The 23217-nt window shown below is 36.1% G+C and overlaps 1 protein-coding gene across 3 annotated transcripts; it reads left to right on the top strand.

The window, feature by feature from the left end:
• Positions 1-56: 56 nt before the first annotated feature.
• LOC127428700 (proline dehydrogenase 1, mitochondrial-like) lies at positions 57-22714 on the top strand. Of its 3 annotated transcripts, none has more exons than XM_051677236.1 (15): positions 57-492; positions 1810-2018; positions 5308-5342; positions 6850-6885; positions 7661-7810; positions 8141-8205; positions 8301-8417; positions 8992-9071; positions 11497-11578; positions 11673-11765; positions 14710-14856; positions 15410-15585; positions 20433-20531; positions 20652-20740; positions 21227-22714. In XM_051677236.1, exons 1-15 carry the CDS (start codon positions 184-186, stop codon positions 21415-21417), a joined length of 1878 nt encoding a protein of 625 aa, XP_051533196.1. In that variant the 5' UTR covers positions 57-183; the 3' UTR covers positions 21418-22714. The 3 variants fall into 3 exon arrangements, with proteins under 3 accessions (XP_051533196.1, XP_051533197.1, XP_051533198.1); XM_051677237.1 differs by having other exon boundaries at positions 6853-6885; XM_051677238.1 differs by lacking the exon at positions 6850-6885.
• Positions 22715-23217: the final 503 nt, after the last annotated feature.

Consider the following 23217-nt stretch of genomic DNA (forward strand, 5'->3'; position numbering starts at 1 on the left):
CAGACGCGTCACAGCGCATGAGCCAATCAACTCTCAGAGCGCTGGAGTAATTTGCATCCTTTCAAGCACGCTTTCATGACTCTCCCACCCGAGGTTTTTCCGAGTCATTTTTCTGGAATCCTCCATCGTGAGAAAGTCTGTGCCACTTATTCTAACATCAACTTTCATTAAGCCTCTCCAATAATGTCATACTCTAAAGTAATATTCGCTCTGGCCAGAGTAAATCCTGGTCAAATATTTGGTGTGAGATTGAGCACCACAGCAGCATCCACGCAGCAAAAAGAGCCGGATCCGTCCTGTACGGTCGTGGAGAAGCCGTGCGATGTGGATCTCATCAGCGGGAAAGAGCACACTGATGGCCGGGCAAAGATCTCCATCGATTTCGACAACACAGAAGAAGCTTATAAGAGTAAAGACACACTGGAGCTGCTCAGAAGTCTGCTGGTGTTTAAACTCTGCACCTTTGACTTCGTAGTTGATAAAAATAAAGAGGTTAGTTCGTTTGAAGTAGTTCAGGATTACTGATTAGCCTGTTAGATTATTATTATTTTATTATTTAAGAATATTTATTTTCATACATAATACTCTAGCCATGTGGTGCGTGTGAGTCAGGAAGTGTTTTTTTTTTTTTTTTTTTTTTTAGGGTCAGTGTTTTGTAACCTCCTGTTACTTTGCTATTTTTATTCTGTATTTTATTGTTGTTATTTTTTTTATTATTCTATCATTTTTTTAAATATTAAATTATTATATAATATTATTTAATATAATAAAATAATATATTGTATTCTGAATTATTACTATTATTTCATCTTATATTTGATGCACATATATTTTAGATTTTTTGTTTTGTTTTATAGATGCTGAATGAGTGCAAGCATTTAATTTAGTAGTTATTATTTACATTTTACTTGCATATTATTTGAATCCACATATTTTATTTATTATTTGTTTTATTTGCATCCATATTGTTTGATTGCACACATTTTGTTTGCTTAATATTTTTATTTAATATTGTATATATTTATTTTATTTTGTAACATAGATGCATATTATTTGAATGCAAGCATTTTATTTAATTTATATTATTTAAATATTGTAATTTATTATTTAAATTTTACTTGCATATTATTTGCATCCATATTATTTGATTGCATACATTTTGTTTACTTTATATTTATTTTATATATTTATATTTTAGATTTATTGTTCATTAGTAAATATATATTAATTTTATTGTACATTTTTACTTGCATATTATGTGAATGCACACATTTTATTTATTGATTGTTATATTTATTATTTCTATTTTTCTGTTTGAATGCAGAGCACATATTTATACATTTCACATTTTATTTATTTTATATTATACATTTATATTGTTTATAAAGTGTTATTTAGTATTTTAATTTTACTTGCATATTTGACTGCACATGTTTGTTTTATTTTTTAAATCATTTGCATCCATATTATATTATTATATTTAATTCATTAATATTTTAGATTTATTTTTGCATTAACAAATATATATATATATATATATATATATATATATATATATATATTGCATATTATGTGAATGCACACTTGTATTATTTTTTTTAAATTAATTCCATTTTTCTATTTCAATGCAGAGCACATATTTATAAATTTCCCTCATTCATTCATACATAAATTATTTGTTATTTAGTTTTTCTGAGATGCATAATATTTGAATGCATTCACTCTTAATGTCTTTGAGAAACTATGGTAGGGAAACCCTGATTTGTCTATAACTGGACCTTAATTACTCTATATTCCACACATTCACAGTTGATGGACCTGAGTAAGAAGGTAATTGGCCAGCGACTCTTCGAGAAACTCATGAAAATGACCTTCTACGGGCAGTTTGTAGCGGGTGAGGACCAGAACTCCATCAAACCCCTGATTGAGAAGAACCAGGCGTTTGGGGTGGGCTCCGTTCTAGACTACAGCGTAGAGGAGGATCTGACCCAGGAGGAGGCAGAGAAGAAGGAGATGGAGTGAGTATGAAATTCAGAGTTTCTCCACAGCTTGAACAACATGTCTTGTGCCTAACTTAAACCAGGAATACAACAATCTTAAGTCTTAATGACAAACATTTTCAATCATCTTTGGAAAAAAAAAAGCCCTAAGCCTCTTCCTAATATTATTTTAAACCATTTGTCTCTTTAAATACTTTCCAAACAGATCTAAAAATACATCACATTGCATTACAGCCAGAGAGAATTGCGTGTGTCTTTGAAACCTTGTCACCTTTTTGGCTGTACAAGTGGAAACGGTCTACGATTACCTTCTTCCCCATTGGTCAGTTCCGGCCAAGGCCCACTGCCTGATTGGCTAAAAAAAGGAAAATGTTTACCCTCCTCCCTTCAGGAATGCGGTCATATGAATTTGAGCGAGGAAGCCTAGTTTGTTGAGCAACTCACAGCCTGTCATGTGCAGTTGACATTTGAAGATGTGGTGCAGATAGCAAACATTTTTAGCTTTAATAACACTGCATTCATTTAAGAATCAGTCTAGGCTCATAGCTTGATTTGGAGCATAAAAGGGAGGCTTTTTTCATTCTTCTCACCGTAAGAATGAGCACTCATTATATTGGGATTAAAGGCTGTTTTTTCTGTAACAACACACATACACAATTGCACGCTGCTGAATGCACCGTGTGAATGTTATGTAAGGTGTTTTGGGTAACACAAGACTGCGAGTGTTTAGTTAGAACATACTCTGAGCATGGCATGATTGGAGCACAAAGTAATTCTCAAGTATGTGAAAGGTTCGATTATGTTCTGCAGATTAGGCAAAGGCTTTCAGGAATCAGCTCATATGGGGGCACTCCCTACAGAAAACAAAAAAAAACACAGTACTGTGCAAAAGTTTTAGGCACATAAGATGTTTCACAAAAACATTTGTCTGAAGATGGTTATTTATATCTTCAGCTTTAGTGTGTCAATAGGAAATATAAATGTTAGACTCCAAAACATTACTTTTGCAAATAGAATAAAACAGAAGTACAGGGAGCCCTGCAACAGATGTCATGGCCTCCGCAAAGCCCCCCACTGAACATCGTGTCAGTCTGAGATTACATGAAGAGACAGAATCAATTGAGACAGCCGAAATAGATTGAAGAACTGTGGCGAATTCTCCAAGAAGCTTGGAACATCCTATCTGCCAACAACCAAGGAAAACTGTGTCCAGGTGTATCTAGGAGAATTGGTGCTGTTTTGAAGGCAAAGGTGGTTACACCGAATATTGATTTAACCCCTTTCTTTTTGTTTTTTTGTTTACTGGGATTTGTATGATGTTAATTGATCAATGCAAACTATTTCTGGCATTAGTTTTGAAGACATCCTCACTATGCAACATTTTTCAAAAGTGCCTAAAACTTTTGCACAGTACTGTACATAATAATTACAGTATAAATTAATAACCACTTGCTTGATCTGAACAAAATAGGTGTCATTTTAAAGCTTAGAATCTGGACTTTACATTGCATACAGCTAGACCTACCAATTCTTAAATAATGCTCTTAAGAACTGTTTTGTTCTCATCATTTGTAAATTTGTTATCACAACAATTTTATTCAGAGTTGGTAAAAACATAAAAAAGATGAGATAGCCATGTGTTATATATCGTTGGAAAGGTCTCAGTTTGTAGAATTCAATAAATGCCAAACTGCAGTGAGTTTTAGTGTTTTTGTAACTTACAGCAGACTATCCAGATTCAAATAAGCCCAAATCCAACACAACATAATATGATGAGTAGATCTTGAAATATTCCTCAAAGAATGTACATGGAAAGACAATGCACAAAAGGGTGCTCAATACACTCTCTCTCACACACACACACACGTGTGTGTGTGTGTGTGTGTGTGTGTGTGCAAATTTCTGAGGACTTTGCGTGTGCAAACACACATCCATATATGTTCTCATCTAAAGGTTTGGGATGCTCCTGGACACTTAATATTTCTGTATTTTGTAGTCTAATCCATTCATTTCCAATGGCCGGTCATTTTTGACCGGGAACAGAACAAGTGTGACAAAGTGAAATAAAACCCCCAAAAATGAAAGAAATGGTCCAATTTTTTGTGTCTGCTTCTTCAGATACCATATGTGAACAAAGTCAAGGAATTTTATTCCAGTTGGATTAAGAAGGAAAAAAACAATTTGTAAGATAAAGGTCAAAATGACCGGAACACAACATAAGGGTTAAACAACTTTACAGATCAAATAATACATGAGTTTTAACAGAAGAATTAATATAAGTGCTTTGATAAAATTAGAAGCTTCACATTTCTGTGTTTAAACCCTCCAAAAATTGGCCCCCATTCACTTCCGTTGTAAGTGCCTCACTGTTGTGGTAATCAATATTATGCCACAAATGCTGTCGATTGAGCTTGTATTGAACCTGGAAATATTTCTTAAGGACTGCTATGGCAATATTCATGTGACCAAACAAGCTTTGGATTGGGTTATTTTAACCATAAATCCAAGGCATGTTGGATTGACTGGAAAAATCCGAACAGCGAATCATATTCTGTATTAAACTAACTAGTGATAACATCTTTAAAAGCATCAGACACATCTTTCTCTATATTAATAATGCCATCTTAGTTTGATGCAAGCCATATTTGCCTTATTAAATTAGCTTACTCTACTTGCAATCTCTATCAGCACATGTTGCATTGTGCACGCTTGTAGCCCCATGTCTTGTTTGTCTAAGAGGTCAGGTCAAATACCTGTCATACTTCTGTCATTTACATACCTAAACTTTGAGCTGTCACAGAGAGTTCCTTGGGTTCATTTATTTGCACAGCACCAACTTGAGACAGAGCTTTTACATTTAATTCCAACAGCCAGAATGAAAAAATCAGAATTTGTTTGAGATTGAGTCCTGGAATTTTCAAATAAGAGTTCTAGAATTTTCAACTTCCGCTGTGTTTAAAAACAAAAACGTATCTGAAACTGAGTCATTATTTGTTGAACTGTCTGTTGACTGAAACTTGTGTTGCAAAAATAATGATGCACATGACTGCGTGTGACTGAAATCAAAACTGGGCTGGTATATGTGAATCTCACTGGATCTGTGTAGAATACAGAATGTTGTGTCATTGGCAGTGTGTTCGGTGTGTGACCTGCATCGTTTAATGATCAAAAGTGAACTCATGAGCTCCTACAATAGAGCTAACAGGAACTGGAGTGCTGTAAAGTTAACCGGTTTGCAGAAACCTGAAGCAGCATTAATAAAACACAATGTTCCACTGAAGCATGTTCTTTCTATCTGTCTTTTCAGCTCCTGTGTTTCTGAAGCCGAGAAAGAGAGTCATGGTAGGTACGGTAAATCAAATACTGAATACATTCTTCAAAACATATGATTCTCTTGTTTCGTTTAAAAATAAAGATGGCATTATTCATTATGATAAATGTAAAGTTCTTCTTTCACTTTTTCTATTCTAAGTGACAGTTACAGTACAGAGATGTATTATGCTCTGTCAATAAATAAGTCAAAATGTTCAGTGCTTAAAGGGATAGTTCACCCAAAAATGAAAATTCAGTCATTGTTTACTCACCCCTGTGTTGTTATAACCCTATATGACTTTCTCAATATGTTGTGCTCAGTGATGTCATACAGTGGCAGTTTATGGTGACCACCCCTTCAAGCTTCAAAAAAACACTAAATTATAATTTAGAAGTCTAATAAATTATTCCATGAAACTCATGATTGTTATGAAAGTATATGATAAGGTTTGGTGAGAAACAAACTGAAATCTAATGTATTATTTAGTGAAAATGTTCACTGACCGTTGATCTCCTGTGCACGTTCATGAAAGGGCATCAGAGCAACAGTTCACGAAGCTCCCTTGTGACATTGGGTTGTTCAAGCAATAACTTGTTTTATCTAAAAACAGGTCCAACACAGTGATAGCAACAACAGAACACAACACATCTGCTCACAAAACAGAGAACAGAACTTACTAAACATGTCTGAAGAGTTTGTAGTCGAAGAATTGATGCATTTCTATGCCCAGCTTTCAGCTTCATGCTACTCCCACAGCATACACACTACAGTACACTACACACTATTTTCTCTGTGTATGGATATGATGTGACACGCACGGCCGAAAATGTATGTATGCAATTTCCTGCAAAATCCATTCGGACAGCTCTAAAATATAAATCATTATTATAGGTTTATCAAAGTGTATTTGGGTAAAGACATGGTTTGGAAGATGGATTTTTGTTGCACTCTCTCATTACTAACATTTTGCTGTTTTTTAACAAAAAAGTTTTTTTATTTTATTTAGTTTTAGTATTTCATTATATTTTTTATTGTATTTAATTGTTAGATTTGTTTTAAAACATACCCCTTTTCTCCCAATTTGGAATGCCCAATTCCCACTACTTAGTAGGTCCTCGTGGTGGCGCGGTTACTCGCCTCAATCCGGGTGGCGGAGGACAAGTCTCAGTTGCCTCCGCTTCTGAGACCGTCAATCCGCGCATCTTATCACGTGGCTCGTTGTGCATGACACCGCGGAGACTCGCAGCATGTGGAGGCTCATGCTACTCTCCACGATCCACGCACAACTCACCACACGCCCCATTGAGAGCGAGAACCACTTAAGCGTGACCACGAGGAGGTTACCCCATGTGACTCTACCCTCCCTAGCAACCGGGCCAATTTGGTTGCTTAGGAGACCTGACTGGAGTCACTCAGCACACCCTGGATTCGAACTCGCGACTCCAGGGGTGGTAGTCAGCGTCAATACTCGCTGAGCTACCCAGGCCCCCCTTTAAAACATTTTTGTTAAAAATAATCATTTCTTTTTGTTTCCAGTAGAGGCCAGCGCATACAAACCTCAGGATAATGAATGTACAGTGTTTTATATTTAATTTTGAGGGGTTTAAATAGGTTATGGAAGGGTATTAGTTGTTATTTGGGTTTCATCTGGCTGGGTTTTATGTAATGTAAGTTCTGTGACAGACAGGTGATCACGCTTTGCCTTAGGGATCATGCTGTGTTAGCAGCATTGATGCATGTTGACTCTGTCATTGAGGCTGAAATAGACTGCTGTGTGTGTTACAGGGATTCAGACTAGTTAAAGCAGGTTTAATGGTGGGGTCTCCTGGTGAAGGGCTGAATTTAACTCTGCAAGCTCATGTTTTTCTGCTTCTGTCGGGTGTTCTGTATCTTAGACCAAAACAACCCTTCCTCTATAAGATATTATATAAATGTACTGTATAGTTGTGGCCAAATCATAGCTATTGTGCTTCAGAAAGCTGTCAAAAATGATCAATATGTCAATCTAAATATGAAATTTGACCCTGTTTACTTTCTTAATGCATGTTCCTAGTCTTGCTGTGCACGATCATTGGTCAGATTAAATATGACAAACATATGTCAGGTCATGGGGGTAAACTGGGTTGTGAACAGCGTTTAATCTTGACTTGGAAATTGTGAATAAACTTTAACCTCAAATCATGTTAGATCTAGTCTTGGCAAATCTTCCTGCATTTCATTGTCATGGATGATATTCTGACAGCTTTTTGCAGCATAATGCAGGGAACAGGTGGAGTTGAGAATGAAAACTGGGTTTTTGATGGTTTTTTTAATCTGTATCTCAGAAATGGATTATGATGTTATTCAGGTATGGATCACCGTGAGAAAAAGTACAAAGCTCATCGTCAGTTTGGAGATCGGCGTGGTGGTGTGATCAGTGCTCGGACATATTTCTATGCAGACGAAGCCAAATGTGACCATCATATGGATACCTTCATCAAGTGCATCAAAGCTTCCGGTGAGCAGATTATTGTTCTCAATGAAGATTTATTCATATAAATATGCAGAAATACAGTGGCCTCAAAAGTAGAGTATTTAGACACTTAAATCACACTTAAAAATGCTGGTAAGATAATAAGGTCAAACCATGTGTCTGTCATTTATTTTAATGAAAGATGCCATGAGAACTCTTCATGCAAAACGTTGACAAAAAGATGTTGGTTAGGTAAATAATAGCCATCAAAAATAATTATGCCACTTGCATTGATATTTTGCATATAATGCAATGAAATCCTTACATTTTTATGTCACTCAAGTATCCAAATTTGTTGTTAAATTATTTGTGTAGCTGGAAGTTCTGTTGACGGATTCTCTGCTATTAAGATGACTGCACTCGGACGACCACAGTTCCTGGTAACTAAGAATCTTTATTTTCACCGTCTCTTCCTTATTTTCTTTGAAATAAGATTATAGTTGTGTGATTAATCTTGACTGTTTCTCTCTTACAGCTGCAGTTCTCTGAGGTGCTGGTTAAATGGAGAAGGTTTTTCAACCTGTTGGCAGCCCATCAGGGGAAAGATGGCATGGCGATACTCGAACAGGAGTTAGAACTGGAACAGCTGCAGGTTTGGCATCTTAAGGGTGTTCAACACTACTATAATTAAAGACTGTTTATAGTGGATATGAAAGGTAGAATATTAACAGGATTTGGAATGTGAGTTATGTTAATGCAGTGTGTCAGAGATGAACTTTCCTTCCATTCATTGATTTAAAGACCACATGAAACGACTTTAAGAATGCATTGAACTTCTGTAATGAAACTGAATATTCAGTGGGAAATAATGTAGGACAGGACTTGATTTTATCCAATGAAGTTAAATTGGGTGAAGTATGTTGGGCTATGATATTATTAGTTAATATTATTTGTCCCCACCCACAGAGCTTTGGTTAGGTCAGCAGAAATGGAAAGTCGTTTTAGAGGCAGAGGTAGTTATTACATTTAGTTGAAAAATAATGAAAATAATTATTTCTTCTATAGCGTAACATGTACTGATGAAACGTGCAATATAAGAAAAGACAAATGTATTAATAAACTAAGGTCAGTTTCATGTAATCAAAAATGTATGTTTTTTTTAAAGTTCTATATTCACAGATTTGTTGCCAAAATGAACTTGTCATGTATTTCTCTTTCGTTTGCAGGACAGTTTGATCAAACTTGGAGTTGGCGCAAAATCGGACATCGAGAACTGGTTTACAGGAGAGAAACTGGGTTCATCAGGGTAAAACTCCTTAACCCTTAAATGCATGGGATTTCACCAAACACTCTTACAAATTTGGGTCTTTAGAGACCCGGCACTTAAATCTATCACAAACGGATCTACAAAATGTCCAAATAGTGTCAAATTTTCACGTTATTTTCAAGACAATTAGAAAATAATAGAAATAAATATATTTTGATGTTTTTGTTTATTAATATATCAAAGAGAAAATGCAACAAAATCAGGACAAATCTAGAACAGGATTCATTACTTTCACACTGAAATTTCCAGATGTGGATGTTACACACAAGTATTTTCTCAGACACTTAATGAGTCTAAACAGATGCACAGCTTACATAATTTTAATAGTACACCCAAATGACAATAGTCAAATCATACTGTTCATGTGTTAAACTTGCTATAGTTTACTTCCATGTTGTTTTTTCATCAAATAGCAATGTCAAATGTAAATCAAGTCAATCACTGAAACAACAGCACCACCTTGAGTAAGAAATAACATGGATAATATGTATGTGTACACACATATTGGCCCCGTTTCCACCTGGTATTAAGATTTCAGGTGATCCGATCACATGTGTTCAGCCCTAAATACAGGTCTAAACAGGGTCTAAAACGTTTTGTGATTGGATCACAGAAACCACATCCGAATGTGGTCAAAAATGCATGTGACCAGATCGCATTTGAGGTGTAAATGCTAATCCGTCCTGTATGTGTCCCGGCAGCAGTGAAGCACCACCCCTCACCTGTCAATCAACAGCTGCGCTCAAACAAGAGTTTAAACGTGGGCGTTTTTGAGCGGCTTTAAAGGAAATAACCGTCCAATCTGAACATTTGAAAAAGCGGATACATACACAATCACGAGAGCTTCACGGACCTTCTTTAGTGTGTTTGATATCAACACCGATGACAAGCACGAACACCTGAAGCTCCTTTAATAAAGGTAATTCACTAAAATAATGGATAATTCTGCTTGACATGTTAAGTGCTTCCGATTAAATTTCAACCTCATCTGAGAGAAACAGCACGCCATTTTTTCCGTGCTTTCTTTGCATTTTCTGACTTTGTTGCGCTTTATTATCATGCATTAACACACTGACATAGTGACTGATGTATGTCATCATGAAACAGAGACCCTCCCCTCCAAATCCGAACACAAGTGATCACAGGAGACGCATTTAGCGGCCAGGTGTAAACAGCGATGTGTCTCACCTGACCACATGTGAACGGATCACCCGAGACGCATCGTAATACCAGGTGGAAATGGGGCCATTGAATACTGATATATCACCATTGATGTTAATTCATTGTTGCACAGAAAATCAATGTGATGTAGTATTTATTTGTATGAATATAGTACTCAGTCCTCTAGTGATAAACAAAGAAATTGATATTCTGTAATAGTAAACTTATATAGATATTAAATAAACATAAATATATAATTTATGTAAGTGCAAAAAACACTTTTGCATACCTAGAGTCTCTAATGACCTTATACACTTTTGCTACTTAAACCATTATACATTTTTTTTCTTTTCTTTTCAATTTTGTTGTGTGGGTACAACTCCAAAAAATGGATGAGGTACAGAGGTTGGAATGAGGTGTGCGTTTAAGGGTTAAAGGGATAGTTCACCCAAAATAGAAAATTCTTTCAATCATTTGCTCACCCTCATGCCATCTAAGATCTGTGTGACTTTCTTTCTTCTGCTGAACACAAACGAAGATTTTTAGAAGAATATTTCAGCTCTGTAGGTCCATACAATGCAAGTGAATGGTGACCAGAACTTTTAAGTTAAAAATAAAACAGCATAAACGTTATCCATACGACTCCAGTGGTTTAATCCATGACTTCTGAAGTGATCCAATCAGTTTTAGGTGAAGAACAGACCACAATGTAACTTGTCATTGCAGTCTCTAGGCACAATCATGATTTCAAGCTCGATTAGACTTCTAGTTCTTGACGCTTATGCAGAGCGCTTGATGGCATTATTGGAAGTTAATCAAGCTTGAAATCATGATGGTCCTTTATATTTATAGTGAAAAAGGAGTTATGTTTTGATCTGTTCTCACTGAAAACACATTAGAAGACATGAATTAAACCACTGGAGTCATATGAATTACTTTTATGCTGCCTTTATGTGCTTTTTTGAGCTTCAAAGTTCTGGTCACCATTCAGTTACATTGTATGGACCTGCAGAGCTGAGATATTCTTCGAAAATCTTCGTTTGTGTTCAGCAGAAGAAAGAAAATCATACACAACTGGTATGGGATGAGAGTGAGTAAATGATGGGAGAATTAAATTTTTGGGGTGAACGGTCCCTTTCAGTTAAACAGACTCCACCATCCAAACAATAGATTTCTCACCTATTACAGATCTCAATTCTTTCACAGTTGAACTGATTCAATTGTCTGTTTTTCAATCTTGTAGAACTATTGATCTGTTGGACTGGAACAGCCTTATCAATGACAGAACCAAAATCTCCAACTTGCTCGTGGTGCCTAACATGGAGGTAACACACACAAATACACAGTTGGATAAATACAGGTAATCCACATAAATGGTTCTCAGCTCTGCTGCAAACATATTTGTTTATATTTCCAAAGTCTGGTCACCTGGAGCCTCTGTTGAGTAAGTTCACTGATGAAGAGGAGAAACAGATGAAGAGGATGCTACAGAGAATGGATGTTCTTGCCAAGGTACTTCCAACAAAACATACACCACAATAACAGCCTATTGCAAAAACCTCATCAAAATGTACCATAGTTCTTGCATAGCTACTGCAATTTAACTATGGTATTTGTAGTAAAACTATACACTTACAAATATTGTGAATTATGTAATCAGACTGACCTTAGATTTGTTGTGACATTTGTTTGTGGTGCGGCATATTAATGGCTTTGAAACTACTTTACATAATTGCAAAAGATCTCAAGTTTGCATAAATGTCACGACACAATGAAATCAGGCAGTCACACTTGGTTTTTTCCACTCTGCGTGTGCATACGCATTTGATGCTAGACATTACTCTCTCCCGGAGTGACTGGACCCTGATAAGCCATTAACCAAACACACATCTTTCTAAATTTCACAGTTTGACGCAGACGTGTCTCATGTTCTCACTCGTTTGTGTTTACACATCTGTTCTGGTAGATAAACTCACACATTGAAGAGAGTCACTCGGTATATGATATTTGCCTTGACCCCTCTGTGATATAATGCTACACTTTAAATACTCCGTAAGTGTACAGAGTAACTAAAGAATGTATTTATCCTTATTTTTTAATGGCAACATATGACACCATTAGCAAGCTTATACAGTCTAATGGATATTTATTGTCAGTTTGATGTTGCTGAGATGTGAGACAATCTAGGAGATGAGTCAAAGGCTACTAGAGATTATTTAAATGTATTTTCTTGGCACAGATAGTTGATGATAAAACGTCTGTTTTTGCACACACATTACTTCTTTACAACAAAGCCAATAAAGGTTTTAGCTGTGTCTGTACTCAAGGTTGCAAGACGCTGAAGCGTATCTTGCATGAGATAAACAACACACACTCATAAATAGAGAGAAATTCTTCTAAAAAATTACAAAGTTAAACTCAGGGAAAAGGTACAATATACAAAAAGGTCACAATCATCTTTTTTTTTTTATCTGAGTAAAGATGCACATTGGGCTGCTGATAACAGATTACTGGATTTAAGGTCTGCATTTAGTTTTTTTTAATCTCTATAAATACTGTGCTCATTTATCTGAGGCATTTCAGCCTGTGAATTCCTGAAACTCTGAAACAGTATGCAGAATATCCTTTTTTCTTTTTTCTTTTTTGAGTAAAGAGAAAAAAATGCTGTTGAGTAAACATTATACAGTAGTCATGTAAAGTAGTGGTCGACCACTATTTTATGTGTGTGTGTGTGTGTGTGTGTGTGTGTGTGTGTGTGTGTGTGTGTGTGTATTATATAATATAATATATATATATCACACAGACACACACACACAGTATATACACAATATATTATTGTTACAATCTGTATTGTTATATAATAAATGAATAAATATATTAAAAGAATAATAAAATAGGAAATATAATATTAATTTCATTAACACTTGTTTAACACTATATTTACTCAACATTTATATGTGTATATATATTTGTTATATACTAGATTATTTATATAATAAATATAGAAATAAAATAATAGCATATTTACTCAAAATTCACCTGAAAATATTTTAAATAAAAAATTTACCTGCGCAGTTATATTAATTAGCGATATGGCCGATCACTGATATAATATTTATTATTTTCTTCTATTGTGAAATATTTTTTATTATTGTGCTATAATATGTATTGTTAAATACACAATATTATATGTATATAAAAATAATTGTATTAATATAATAATACAATTTAATATATTATTAATATTATGTTATATTAATTTTTACATTTAATAATAAAAATGTAATTAACACATTTTTAACTAAATATTTACTCAAAAACAGTTCCAAATAAGGCTGATATATTAGTCTAGCAGTAATGTAAACTACAGTTTTAGGGGCCGTTTACACGACAACGTTTTCAACTAAATACGGAAAACCTTTTATGCGTTTTGGCTGTTCGTTTACACGACAACGGCGTTTTGGGGTCTGAAAACGCAAACTTTTGAAAACGGGTTACAAAGTGCATGTTTTTGAAAACGATGCCGTTATCATCTCCGTGTAAACATACAAAAACGTGAATTTGTGAAAACAATGACGTCATGCGCACGCGTATTACGTGTTCAGTCTATAGGCATGAACTTTGAGAACTTCGACCTTGCCTCCAGGGCGAACAGACCAACATGAGGTCACCAGTTGGAGTCCTTAAAAAGGTGGCGTGCTTTATAGTCCAGGGTCACTTGTAGTAATAAAGCAGCCTCATTGTCTGTCCAGACAAAATTGCTCAATGCTTTCGCCATCTTCATTGTTTGTATTCAACGCTCTGTGGAAGAATGCTTATGTGCGCAGGCGCGTAGTGTTTCTTTACAAAGTGACATCGCCAACTACTGGCCTGGCATGCATAATACAGCGTTTTCATGGATCCGTGTGAACGGGGATCGTTTTGACAACGTTGTCGTCTGTACTATTTAAAAACGCAAAGGAAAAACTTTTCCGTTTTTAGTACATTACTTAGATTTATTTTCTTATGATTGTTCATGGTTTTCTTTAGATACATTTGAAAACGATGTTTTCGAAACGCTCTCCGTCCACACTGCTGTTTTCAAGCATTTTCGAAAAGTTGCTCGTCCACACTAAAACGCTTAAATCCCCTTACTGCGCATGAGAAAAATCGCTGTTCCATGTACAGGCTGAAACGCAATTGTCCTCGTGTTTCGTCACCGGACAGAAATTCAGAGTAAACTTTGCGTCGCCTGTGTAGGAATGCGTTGTGAAGGTTGTACAAAGTAACATTTATCTTTACCAATGCTCTCAAAGTGAATAACAGGCACAATAACGCCGCTACAATGTGGGCCGCCATCTTGATTTTTTTGGGTTGAATGGATCACGTGACTGCGTCACATGACAACGGTGTGTATGGAAGTGTTCTGTTACTGATGAATGGCATTATATGACTGTATGTATGTGTTTATGTCCAGCACGCTGTTGAAAATGGTGTGAGACTGATGGTGGATGCAGAACAGACATATTTTCAGCCGGCCATCAGTAGACTGACCCTGGAGATGCAAAGAATCTTCAACAGAGAAAAAGCCAACATCTTCAACACCTACCAGTGCTACCTTAAAGTGAGTCACAAACACAAATTTGTCCCACACATATAGCCAACACAAACATTTTCTCTCAGTGCATACCTGTCAAGTCAAAAACACACAAGCCCGCACCCTCAACCTGCCAGTGTTATGAAGATAATCCTTATGTATACAGTCTGCGTACACACCCAGACTTCTTGTTTATTGTGCCATACTTTATACGTTGCAACTTACAGCATTAATAATAGAAACCTTTTTATTGAATTTAAATGAAAAACAAGTACTGTATATATGATATATTCTGTTTCCATGATATAAAATTACTCGTATGGTGTTATATACTGTAAGATTTTGGTCATGCCTCCCATGGCGTCACACTGTAACAAAATGATTCAGCATGTTATATCCTGAAAAAGTGTCCTCCTGTGGTTTATGGCTTTCATAAGACTGTATGATCCAAATACAACTTCCATACGGCTTTTTAATGGCTTTATGGCACTAATTATGTACTTTTATTGTTTGTAAGGTCTCGATGTGTAATGGATCTCATGACAAAGTCAATTAAGTAAAAACATTTATCTCTGTGTAGGAAGCATATGATAATGTGTCCGTCGATGTGGAACTCTCGCGTCGAGAGGGCTGGTATTTCGGCGCTAAGCTGGTTCGTGGAGCGTACATGTATCAAGAGAGATCGCGGGCAGTGGAGATTGGTTACGAAGATCCCATCAACCCCGACTATGAGGCCACCAACAGGATGTACCACAAGTATGCCGAAATTTACCAGTAAAACCTAATAATATGGCAGTTATGTCCGATGATACAGAATTAATGGGTCATTCTCAGGAAATGGTGCCTTTTGTCTTTAATAACAGTATAACAGTATAATATCTGGTAATACAGTTTTAAGAATATAGACAAATTCTGGCCACTGCTTGGGGGTGCGCCTACCTCTTTGGTCTTTCATCTAAATTACCTCCTGTATGCAGATAAAGTAAGACGCCAGGACTTCAAAACCTAACCACTCCCAAATTCCCTTTGTTTATGTTTTCTCTGGTTTGAGTATTTAAGGAAATGTAACGCATTGTTCATTGGCATTTTCTGTAGCCAGAAATCCCCGTGGTGCTTACACTACGAATTTTGCTGAAGTCAGGTATGCATCTGTTACTCTTAAGATTCATCATTTTTTTGTTTTCTCCCCAATTTGGAACTCCCAATTCCCAATGTGCTCTAAGTTCTCGTGGTGGCGTAGTGACTCGCCTCAATCCGGGTGGCGGAGGATGAATCTCATTTGCCGCGCATCTTATCACGTGGCTTGAGCATGTTGAGCGCATTACCGCGGAGATGTAGCACGTGTGGAGGCTTCACACTGTTCTCCGCAGCATCCACACACAACTCACCACGCACCCCACCGAGAGCGAGAACCACACATTATAGTGACCACAAGGAGGTTACCCCATGTGACTCTATCCTCCCTAGCAACCGGGCCAATTTGGTTGCTTAGGAAACCTGGCTGGAGTCACTCAGCACACCCTGGATTCGAACACGTGACTCCAGGAGTGGTAGTCAGCGTCAGTAATACTTGCTGAGCTACCCAGGCCCCCAAGATTCATCTTTAAGCATTAGATGTTTTGTATTGATTATTTCTGAACTGATTATTTAATTGGCTTGATACATATTTAGCTGACTAATAAATTGATAAACTTGATTCTGTTCTGACTTATTCTGAAATTATTGGCTTTAGTAGATCTGTTAAATTCCTGTTACCGCAAATCTGTGATCAGGGTTAATACATACTAAGACCCAGCATTTGATGGCGCACGAAGCACATCTTAAGATTTCTGATTAACCATTTGGCTTTAGTTAAGTGTAATAGACTGTAAAGGCTAAAAAAAGTACTATCTGGCACAATGTAATATTGATCGACCAATCCAGATCAAGTCATGACCCCTGTTTAATGTTAATATTGTTCTAGTCAACTGTAACAGGAAACTATAGAACTAAACAAAACTACTATTTGGGTAATGGTATGTTGGTCGGCCTTATCCAACTAGTCTAGTATTAGTCATTTACCTCTGTCTAGAGATAATATTACATTAATTAAGTGTATACAGATGAGCTGCGGTAGTAATCATTCTTTTTAGTATTAGTCGTTTACCTCTGGCTAAAGATCAAACTGACAAGTTTGTGACCTTGGGATCCATGTACACGGCCGGCATGAGACCTTAAGCGACAGGATTGCGAATGAACGAGTGCAAATTAAAAGTATAGAATTAACTAGAATAATCAAGTATCCAAATCCAGAGAAGATCTCAATTGATGATCAATAATAACTGGAATCTCAAACTAAATTCAAGGTCTAATATACAGTGGTGTGAAAAAGTGTTTGCCCCCTTCCTGATTTCTTATTTTTTTGAATGTCACACTTAAATGTTTCAGATCATCAAACAAGTTTAAATATTAGTCAAAGATAACACAAGTAAACACAAAATGCAGTTTTTAAATGAAGGTTGTTATTATTAAGGGAAAACAAAATCCAAACCTACATGGCCCTGTGTGAAAAAGTGTTTGCCCCACCTGTTAAAACATAACTTAACTGTGGTTTATCACACCTGAGTTCAATTTCTCTAGCCACACCCAGGCCTGATTACTGCCACACCTGTTCTCAATCAAGAAATCACTTAAATAGGACCTGCCTGACAAAGTGAAGTAGACCAAAAGATCTTCAAAAGCTAGACATCATGCCGAGATCCAAAGAAATTCAGGAACAAATGAGAAAGAAAGTAATTGAGATCTATCAGTCTGGAAAAGGTTATAAAGCCATTTCTAAAGCTTTGGGACTCCAGAGAACCACAGTGAGAGCCATTATCCACAAATGGCGAAAACATGGAACAGTGGTGAACCTTCCCAGGAGTGGCCAGCCGACCAAAATTACCCCAAGAGCGCAGCGACGACTCATCCAAGAGGTCACAAAAGACCCCACAACAACATCCAAAGAACTGCAGGCCTCACTTGCCTCAGTTATGGTCAGTGTTCATGACTCCACCATAAGAAAGAGACTGGGCAAAAATGGCCTGCATGGCAGAGTTCCAAGACGAAAACCACTGCTGAGCAAAAAGAACATTAAGGCTCGTCTCATTTTTGCCAGAAATATCTTGATGATCCCCAAGACTTTTGGGAAAATACTCTGTGGACTGACGAGACAAAAGTTGAACTTTTTGGAAGGTGTGTGTCCCATTACATCTGGCGTAAAAGTAACACCGCATTTCAGAAAAAGAACATCATGCCAACAGTAAAATATGGTGGTGGTAGTGTGATGGTCTGGGGCTGTTTTGCTGCTTCAGGACCTGGAAGACTTGCTGTGATAAATGGAACCATGAATTCTGCTGTCTACCAAAAAATCCTGAAGGAGAATGTCCGGCCATCTGTTCGTGACCTCAAGCTGAAGCGAACTTGGGTTCTGCACGGGACAATGATCCAAAACACACCAGCAAGTCCACCTCTGAATGGCTGAAGAAAAACAAAATGAAGACTTTGGAGTGGCCTAGTCAAAGTCCTGACCTGAATCCTATTGAGATGCTGTGGCATGACCTTAAAAAGGCAGTTCATGCTCAAAAACCCTCAATGTGTCTGAATTACAACAATTCTGCAAAGATGAGTGGGCCAAAATTCCTCCACAGCGCTGTAAAAGACTCATTGCAAGTTATCGCAAATGCTTGATTGCAGTTGTTGCTGCTAAGGGTGGCCCAACCAGTTATTGGGATTAGGGGGCAATCACTTTTTCACACAGGGCCATGTAGGTTTGGATTTTGTTTTCCCTTAATAATAACAACCTTCATTTAAAAACTGCATTTTGTGTTTACTTGTGTTATCTTTGACTAATATTTAAACTTGTTTGATGATCTGAAACATTTAAGTGTGACGAACATGCAAAAAAATAAGAAATCAGGAAGGGGGCAAACACTTTTTCACACCACTGTAACTGGAGTCAAATAAAATTATTAATGGAGTCCGATTCGGTCTTAACTAAAGCAAACTGGTTTAAGACGCCAAAACCACAGGTGCGCCAGAAAAGAAGAACACGCATATACCTTCACCACCTGCTGGATTCCGCCATTGGGCCAGCGAGGTGGCATTTTTACAATTGCGCACCACAACGTTATTCAGTCAGATATTTTGACCAAAAAAAAAGTCTGAATACTGGAATTGTTTCCCCATAACAGAGTTGAATTATTTAGCTTAACGAGTACTTCTGGGATAGTAACGAGTACTATCACTCCATTTCTGTGTTCCTTGTAGTAAAGGATACATTACAATTGAAAAAAATTTAAACCCACATTTACAATTTTTCGGGGTTGAACGTTACGGGGTGGAATGTGAGTGCAAAAATTGGCTTATAAACTGGCAAATATAGTTGCACCACACCACATTATTCAGTCATATATTTTGACTGTAAAAAAAGGCTGATTACTGTAATTTTTTCCCCATAACAGAGTTGAATTAATAAGCTTAACGAGTACTTCTGGTAGTACTATCACTTCGTTTCTATGTGCCCTGCAGTACAGGACACATTATAATTGAAAAGATATGAATAACCCACAAACTGTATCTTCCAAAACATGTTTTGTGATGCCCTGTTACATTTAAAATGTTTCAGGATTGAAAGTTACGGGGTTGAATTGAAAAAATGGCTAATAAACTAGCAATTATAATTGCATTACACCACATTATTCAGTCATATATTTTGGACTGTAAAAAAAGGCTGATTACTGTAATTTTTTCCCCATAACAGAGTTGAATTAAAAAGCTTAACGAGTACTTCTAGTAGTACTATCACTTCGTTTCTGTGTGCCCTGCAATACAGAACACATAATTGAAAAGATATGAATAACCCACAAAATGTATCTTCCAAAACATGTTTTGTGTCAACACTGTTACATTTCAAATGTTTCAGGGTTGAACGTTATGGGGTTGAATGTGAGTGCAAAAAATGCCTAATAAACTGGTAAATATATTGCACCACACCACATTTTTCCTTCAAATATTTTGAATGTAAAAACCCTGTTACAGTTAAAATGTTTTAGGGTTGAACGTTACGGGTTGAATTATTTTCTCAGAAAATACATAAAACATTAAAAAAATCCAGTGAAAGCTAAATTGGTGATGCATAATGGTGATGCAAATTGTCTGATATTTCTGACGAAACAAATAACCATTTGTTCAGTGTCCTGTTAATTATGATACCGTTTCCTGGGAATGAGCCCTTTATGACCCCATTATATAATGGCTGTCTTACAGAGTTTTGAGAGCACAATGTATCATACAATTTGGTTTCTCTCGTTTCAAATGCATGCTGTATTCAATAACAAACACACCTTTTTTGCCAATTCTAAGCCTGTATTATCCACTACTGTTATGTTACTAAGGTGCTTCATAACACTGTAATTATTTGCCTTAAATGCACACACCTGTTAATATGACTAACATGCATTATAAGGGCAATGTTTTTATTTATAGTGTTGCTACAGGCAAAAGCACATATTTTGGGATTATTTTCTTTTATTCTTCTGTCTCTGTTCTAAAAGTTGTAATTCAGGATTATTTCTCTCTGTAAGGTGTTTGGAATACATTCTGGAAGAGATCAACCTGAACAGGATGGCAAATGTCATGGTGGCATCTCACAATGAGGACACAGTCAAGTTCACTTTGGAAAAGTTAGTTTAGAGCTGATGGCACACATAAAACACATGCATAACTAATAGAGTTCCTCATTGCCTTGTTTCGCTCAGTATATATGTTTAATGGTGCGTGTGATTGTGTGTTTTTCTGTACAGAATGAATGAGATGGGTCTCTCTCCCACAGAGAATAAGGTTTACTTTGGACAGCTGCTGGGAATGTGTGATCAGATCAGTTTCCCGTTGGGTAAGTGGAAAAATAGCAGTGTGGGAAGAAACAGATGTTCCAAGAAACCTTTTCATTCAGAATATGTATTTTTTTTGCTAAACAAACTGCAAAAAATAATCATCCAAGTATTTGTGTTGTATTTTCCTTTTAAAAATATCTAAACATCATTAAAACAAGAAAAAATTACTTCAAGCAGAATGAAATGTAACTATGTTTAGTGGGGTTTATGATTACCCCATTGGCAAATAGTTATTTTCTTATTGTAAGCATACTGTAAGCATTCATTCATTTAGTTAGATTTATCTGTAAACAAGACAAAATATCTTCCAATATGTCATTTTGCTATTTATGTAACTTACAGTCATTAATAATCGTTAATTAGTTGATGTTTAATGTAATTAAATGATTGAACTGAATATTTAAAATATGAATTGAATAAAACAAGCTATGGAAATAAGTGATAATTAAATCTACCTGTGAATGTTTGTGTGTTTTTGTGAGCAGGTCAGGCAGGATTCCCCGTGTACAAGTATGTTCCATACGGTCCCGTGAACGAGGTCATCCCGTACCTGTCCCGCCGCGCACAGGAGAACCGCGGCTTAATGAAAGGATCTCAGAGAGAACGCAGCCTACTGTGGAAAGAACTTAAACGCAGATCCTTCAATGGACAGCTGCTCTACAGACCTGTATACTAAACCACACACAAACACGTCATTCAGCTGTTTTTTTAAACATCACCCACACTGGAAAACGATTATTTTATATAAACCACATCACTCTCCATTATTCTATTCCTGAAATGTATATATTGTATCAATGCATCCCTGATCAGTGTTTTATAGTTATGACATCAGTGGCTTATAAAATGAACTAGGATTAAAGACACCATGAAACGGCATTCCTAGCGCATTAAACATCTGTATTGCGAAACTGAATATTTAGTGTAAATGAATATAGGATGGGACTTGATCTTATTTATTTGGATTAGATTGGATTGTGAAAGTGTAAACAAGTGAGACTATGAGAAAGGTAGTATATTTTGATGAAGGATTATGAATACTGATGGATCATGCATGATAAAACTAGAGATATTTAATGACATTAAATAGTCCCTTTTTATTTCAAGCGTCTTTAAATACATTTTTAATCATTCCACTTTGCCTCCAGCAGAGGCAGAATAACAAGAGCCCATTTCAAGCATTTCATGACTCATTCTTGACAGTTTAGTTAATCTTGGATATTTTTTAATCGCAGAATTTATTTCTGAGATGATAACTGGATGCCACTCACTGAAATAATCCTGCAAAGCATTGAGGTCATGTGACATTAATGCAGCATACTACTGTTTGAAACATTATCGTTGCATACTGTGTAGTTTCACATACTATTTAAAAAAAATAGTTTATGGTATAAACCACACAGCATGCTTGTATTCCACTTTGAAAATAGGAATTGTGTTCTTCTCTGCGTCAAAATCATGTTTTTCTTTGTTTTTTAACACGCACTCAATGAATGGTTTTTCATAACGAATGTTTGTTTGACCTCTTGACCATGTAAAGTTTTCATGTGGACAATGACGAGTTATTTATGTATTTGATAGTTTCTTGATAAAATAATTACGTTTAAACTTTGATTAATAGGTGAGTTAAACACTTTTTAGCACTGAATATTTTGGTTGTTGTACCTGTTGAATTTTTGTTTTGTTTTTCGCTTGTTTTCGAAAACAAAAAGCTGCTTTAATGTACGTTTGGGGTTGAAAATGAGTTTTGGATGAAGTGTGCATGTGAATGTTTTACTTTGACTTATTAAATGCTCTTTTATTTTTAAATGTAAATAATGAATTTCTTAATATAGCGACAGCACAGTTCTCTAGCCAGGGTGATTTTAGACAGTTTTGCACTAAATTAAATGCCTCATAATGGAAATCAATATGGACTGTATATTATATACTGTATACAGTAATAAACATGACATTATAACAAACACTGTGTAAAAGTACTAACTGAGTAAATGGCATCTTTGATCTTTAGTTAATATAATCAATGCAAAACAAAGGATTTATTAAAAATGTACACATAACAAATTACCAGGTCATATGAGGACTTTAATGGAGGGAGCAACAGTTTTTATCCCTTAAATTCTTCCCTGAAATGTAGGGGACGGCGCAACGCAAATTAAAATATATTGTTTAAAAGAAAGCTTGTAATAAAGGCTCTGTTTGCTCGTTCTCCCTACTTTTAGTTTTAGATCATTCCACTAGATGGCAGCAAACACTAGAAAAAAAGGTGTTATTTTCCTATCACCTTCTATCACAATATGCAGATCTGAAAGGCAGGGGGAGCCCCAATTCCGCCCATAGACATCCAGTCTTTTTTTTGGAAGCTCCACCCTTCCCGCATGTTTTGTTGAATATCTCAGCCTCTGAATGGAAAACTTAAATGTGATCTTGTCTTTTGAGAGCTAAGAACCTCAGTATAACATTTTATCAGCAACAG

Source organism: Myxocyprinus asiaticus, chromosome 38 (assembly GCF_019703515.2).
Source record: "Myxocyprinus asiaticus isolate MX2 ecotype Aquarium Trade chromosome 38, UBuf_Myxa_2, whole genome shotgun sequence".
Classification (NCBI taxonomy): Eukaryota; Metazoa; Chordata; class Actinopteri; order Cypriniformes; family Catostomidae; genus Myxocyprinus; species Myxocyprinus asiaticus.

Coding starts and splice junctions, on each gene's coding strand:
- LOC127428700 (XM_051677236.1), top strand. CDS start 184: ATGTCATACTCTAAAGTAATATTCGCTCTGGCCAGAGTAAATCCTGGT. Junction 8,418..8,991: donor TAGAACTGGAACAGCTGCAG/GTTTGGCATCTT, acceptor TTTCGTTTGCAG/GACAGTTTGATCAAACTTGG. Junction 11,579..11,672: donor TCGTGGTGCCTAACATGGAG/GTAACACACACA, acceptor ATATTTCCAAAG/TCTGGTCACCTGGAGCCTCT.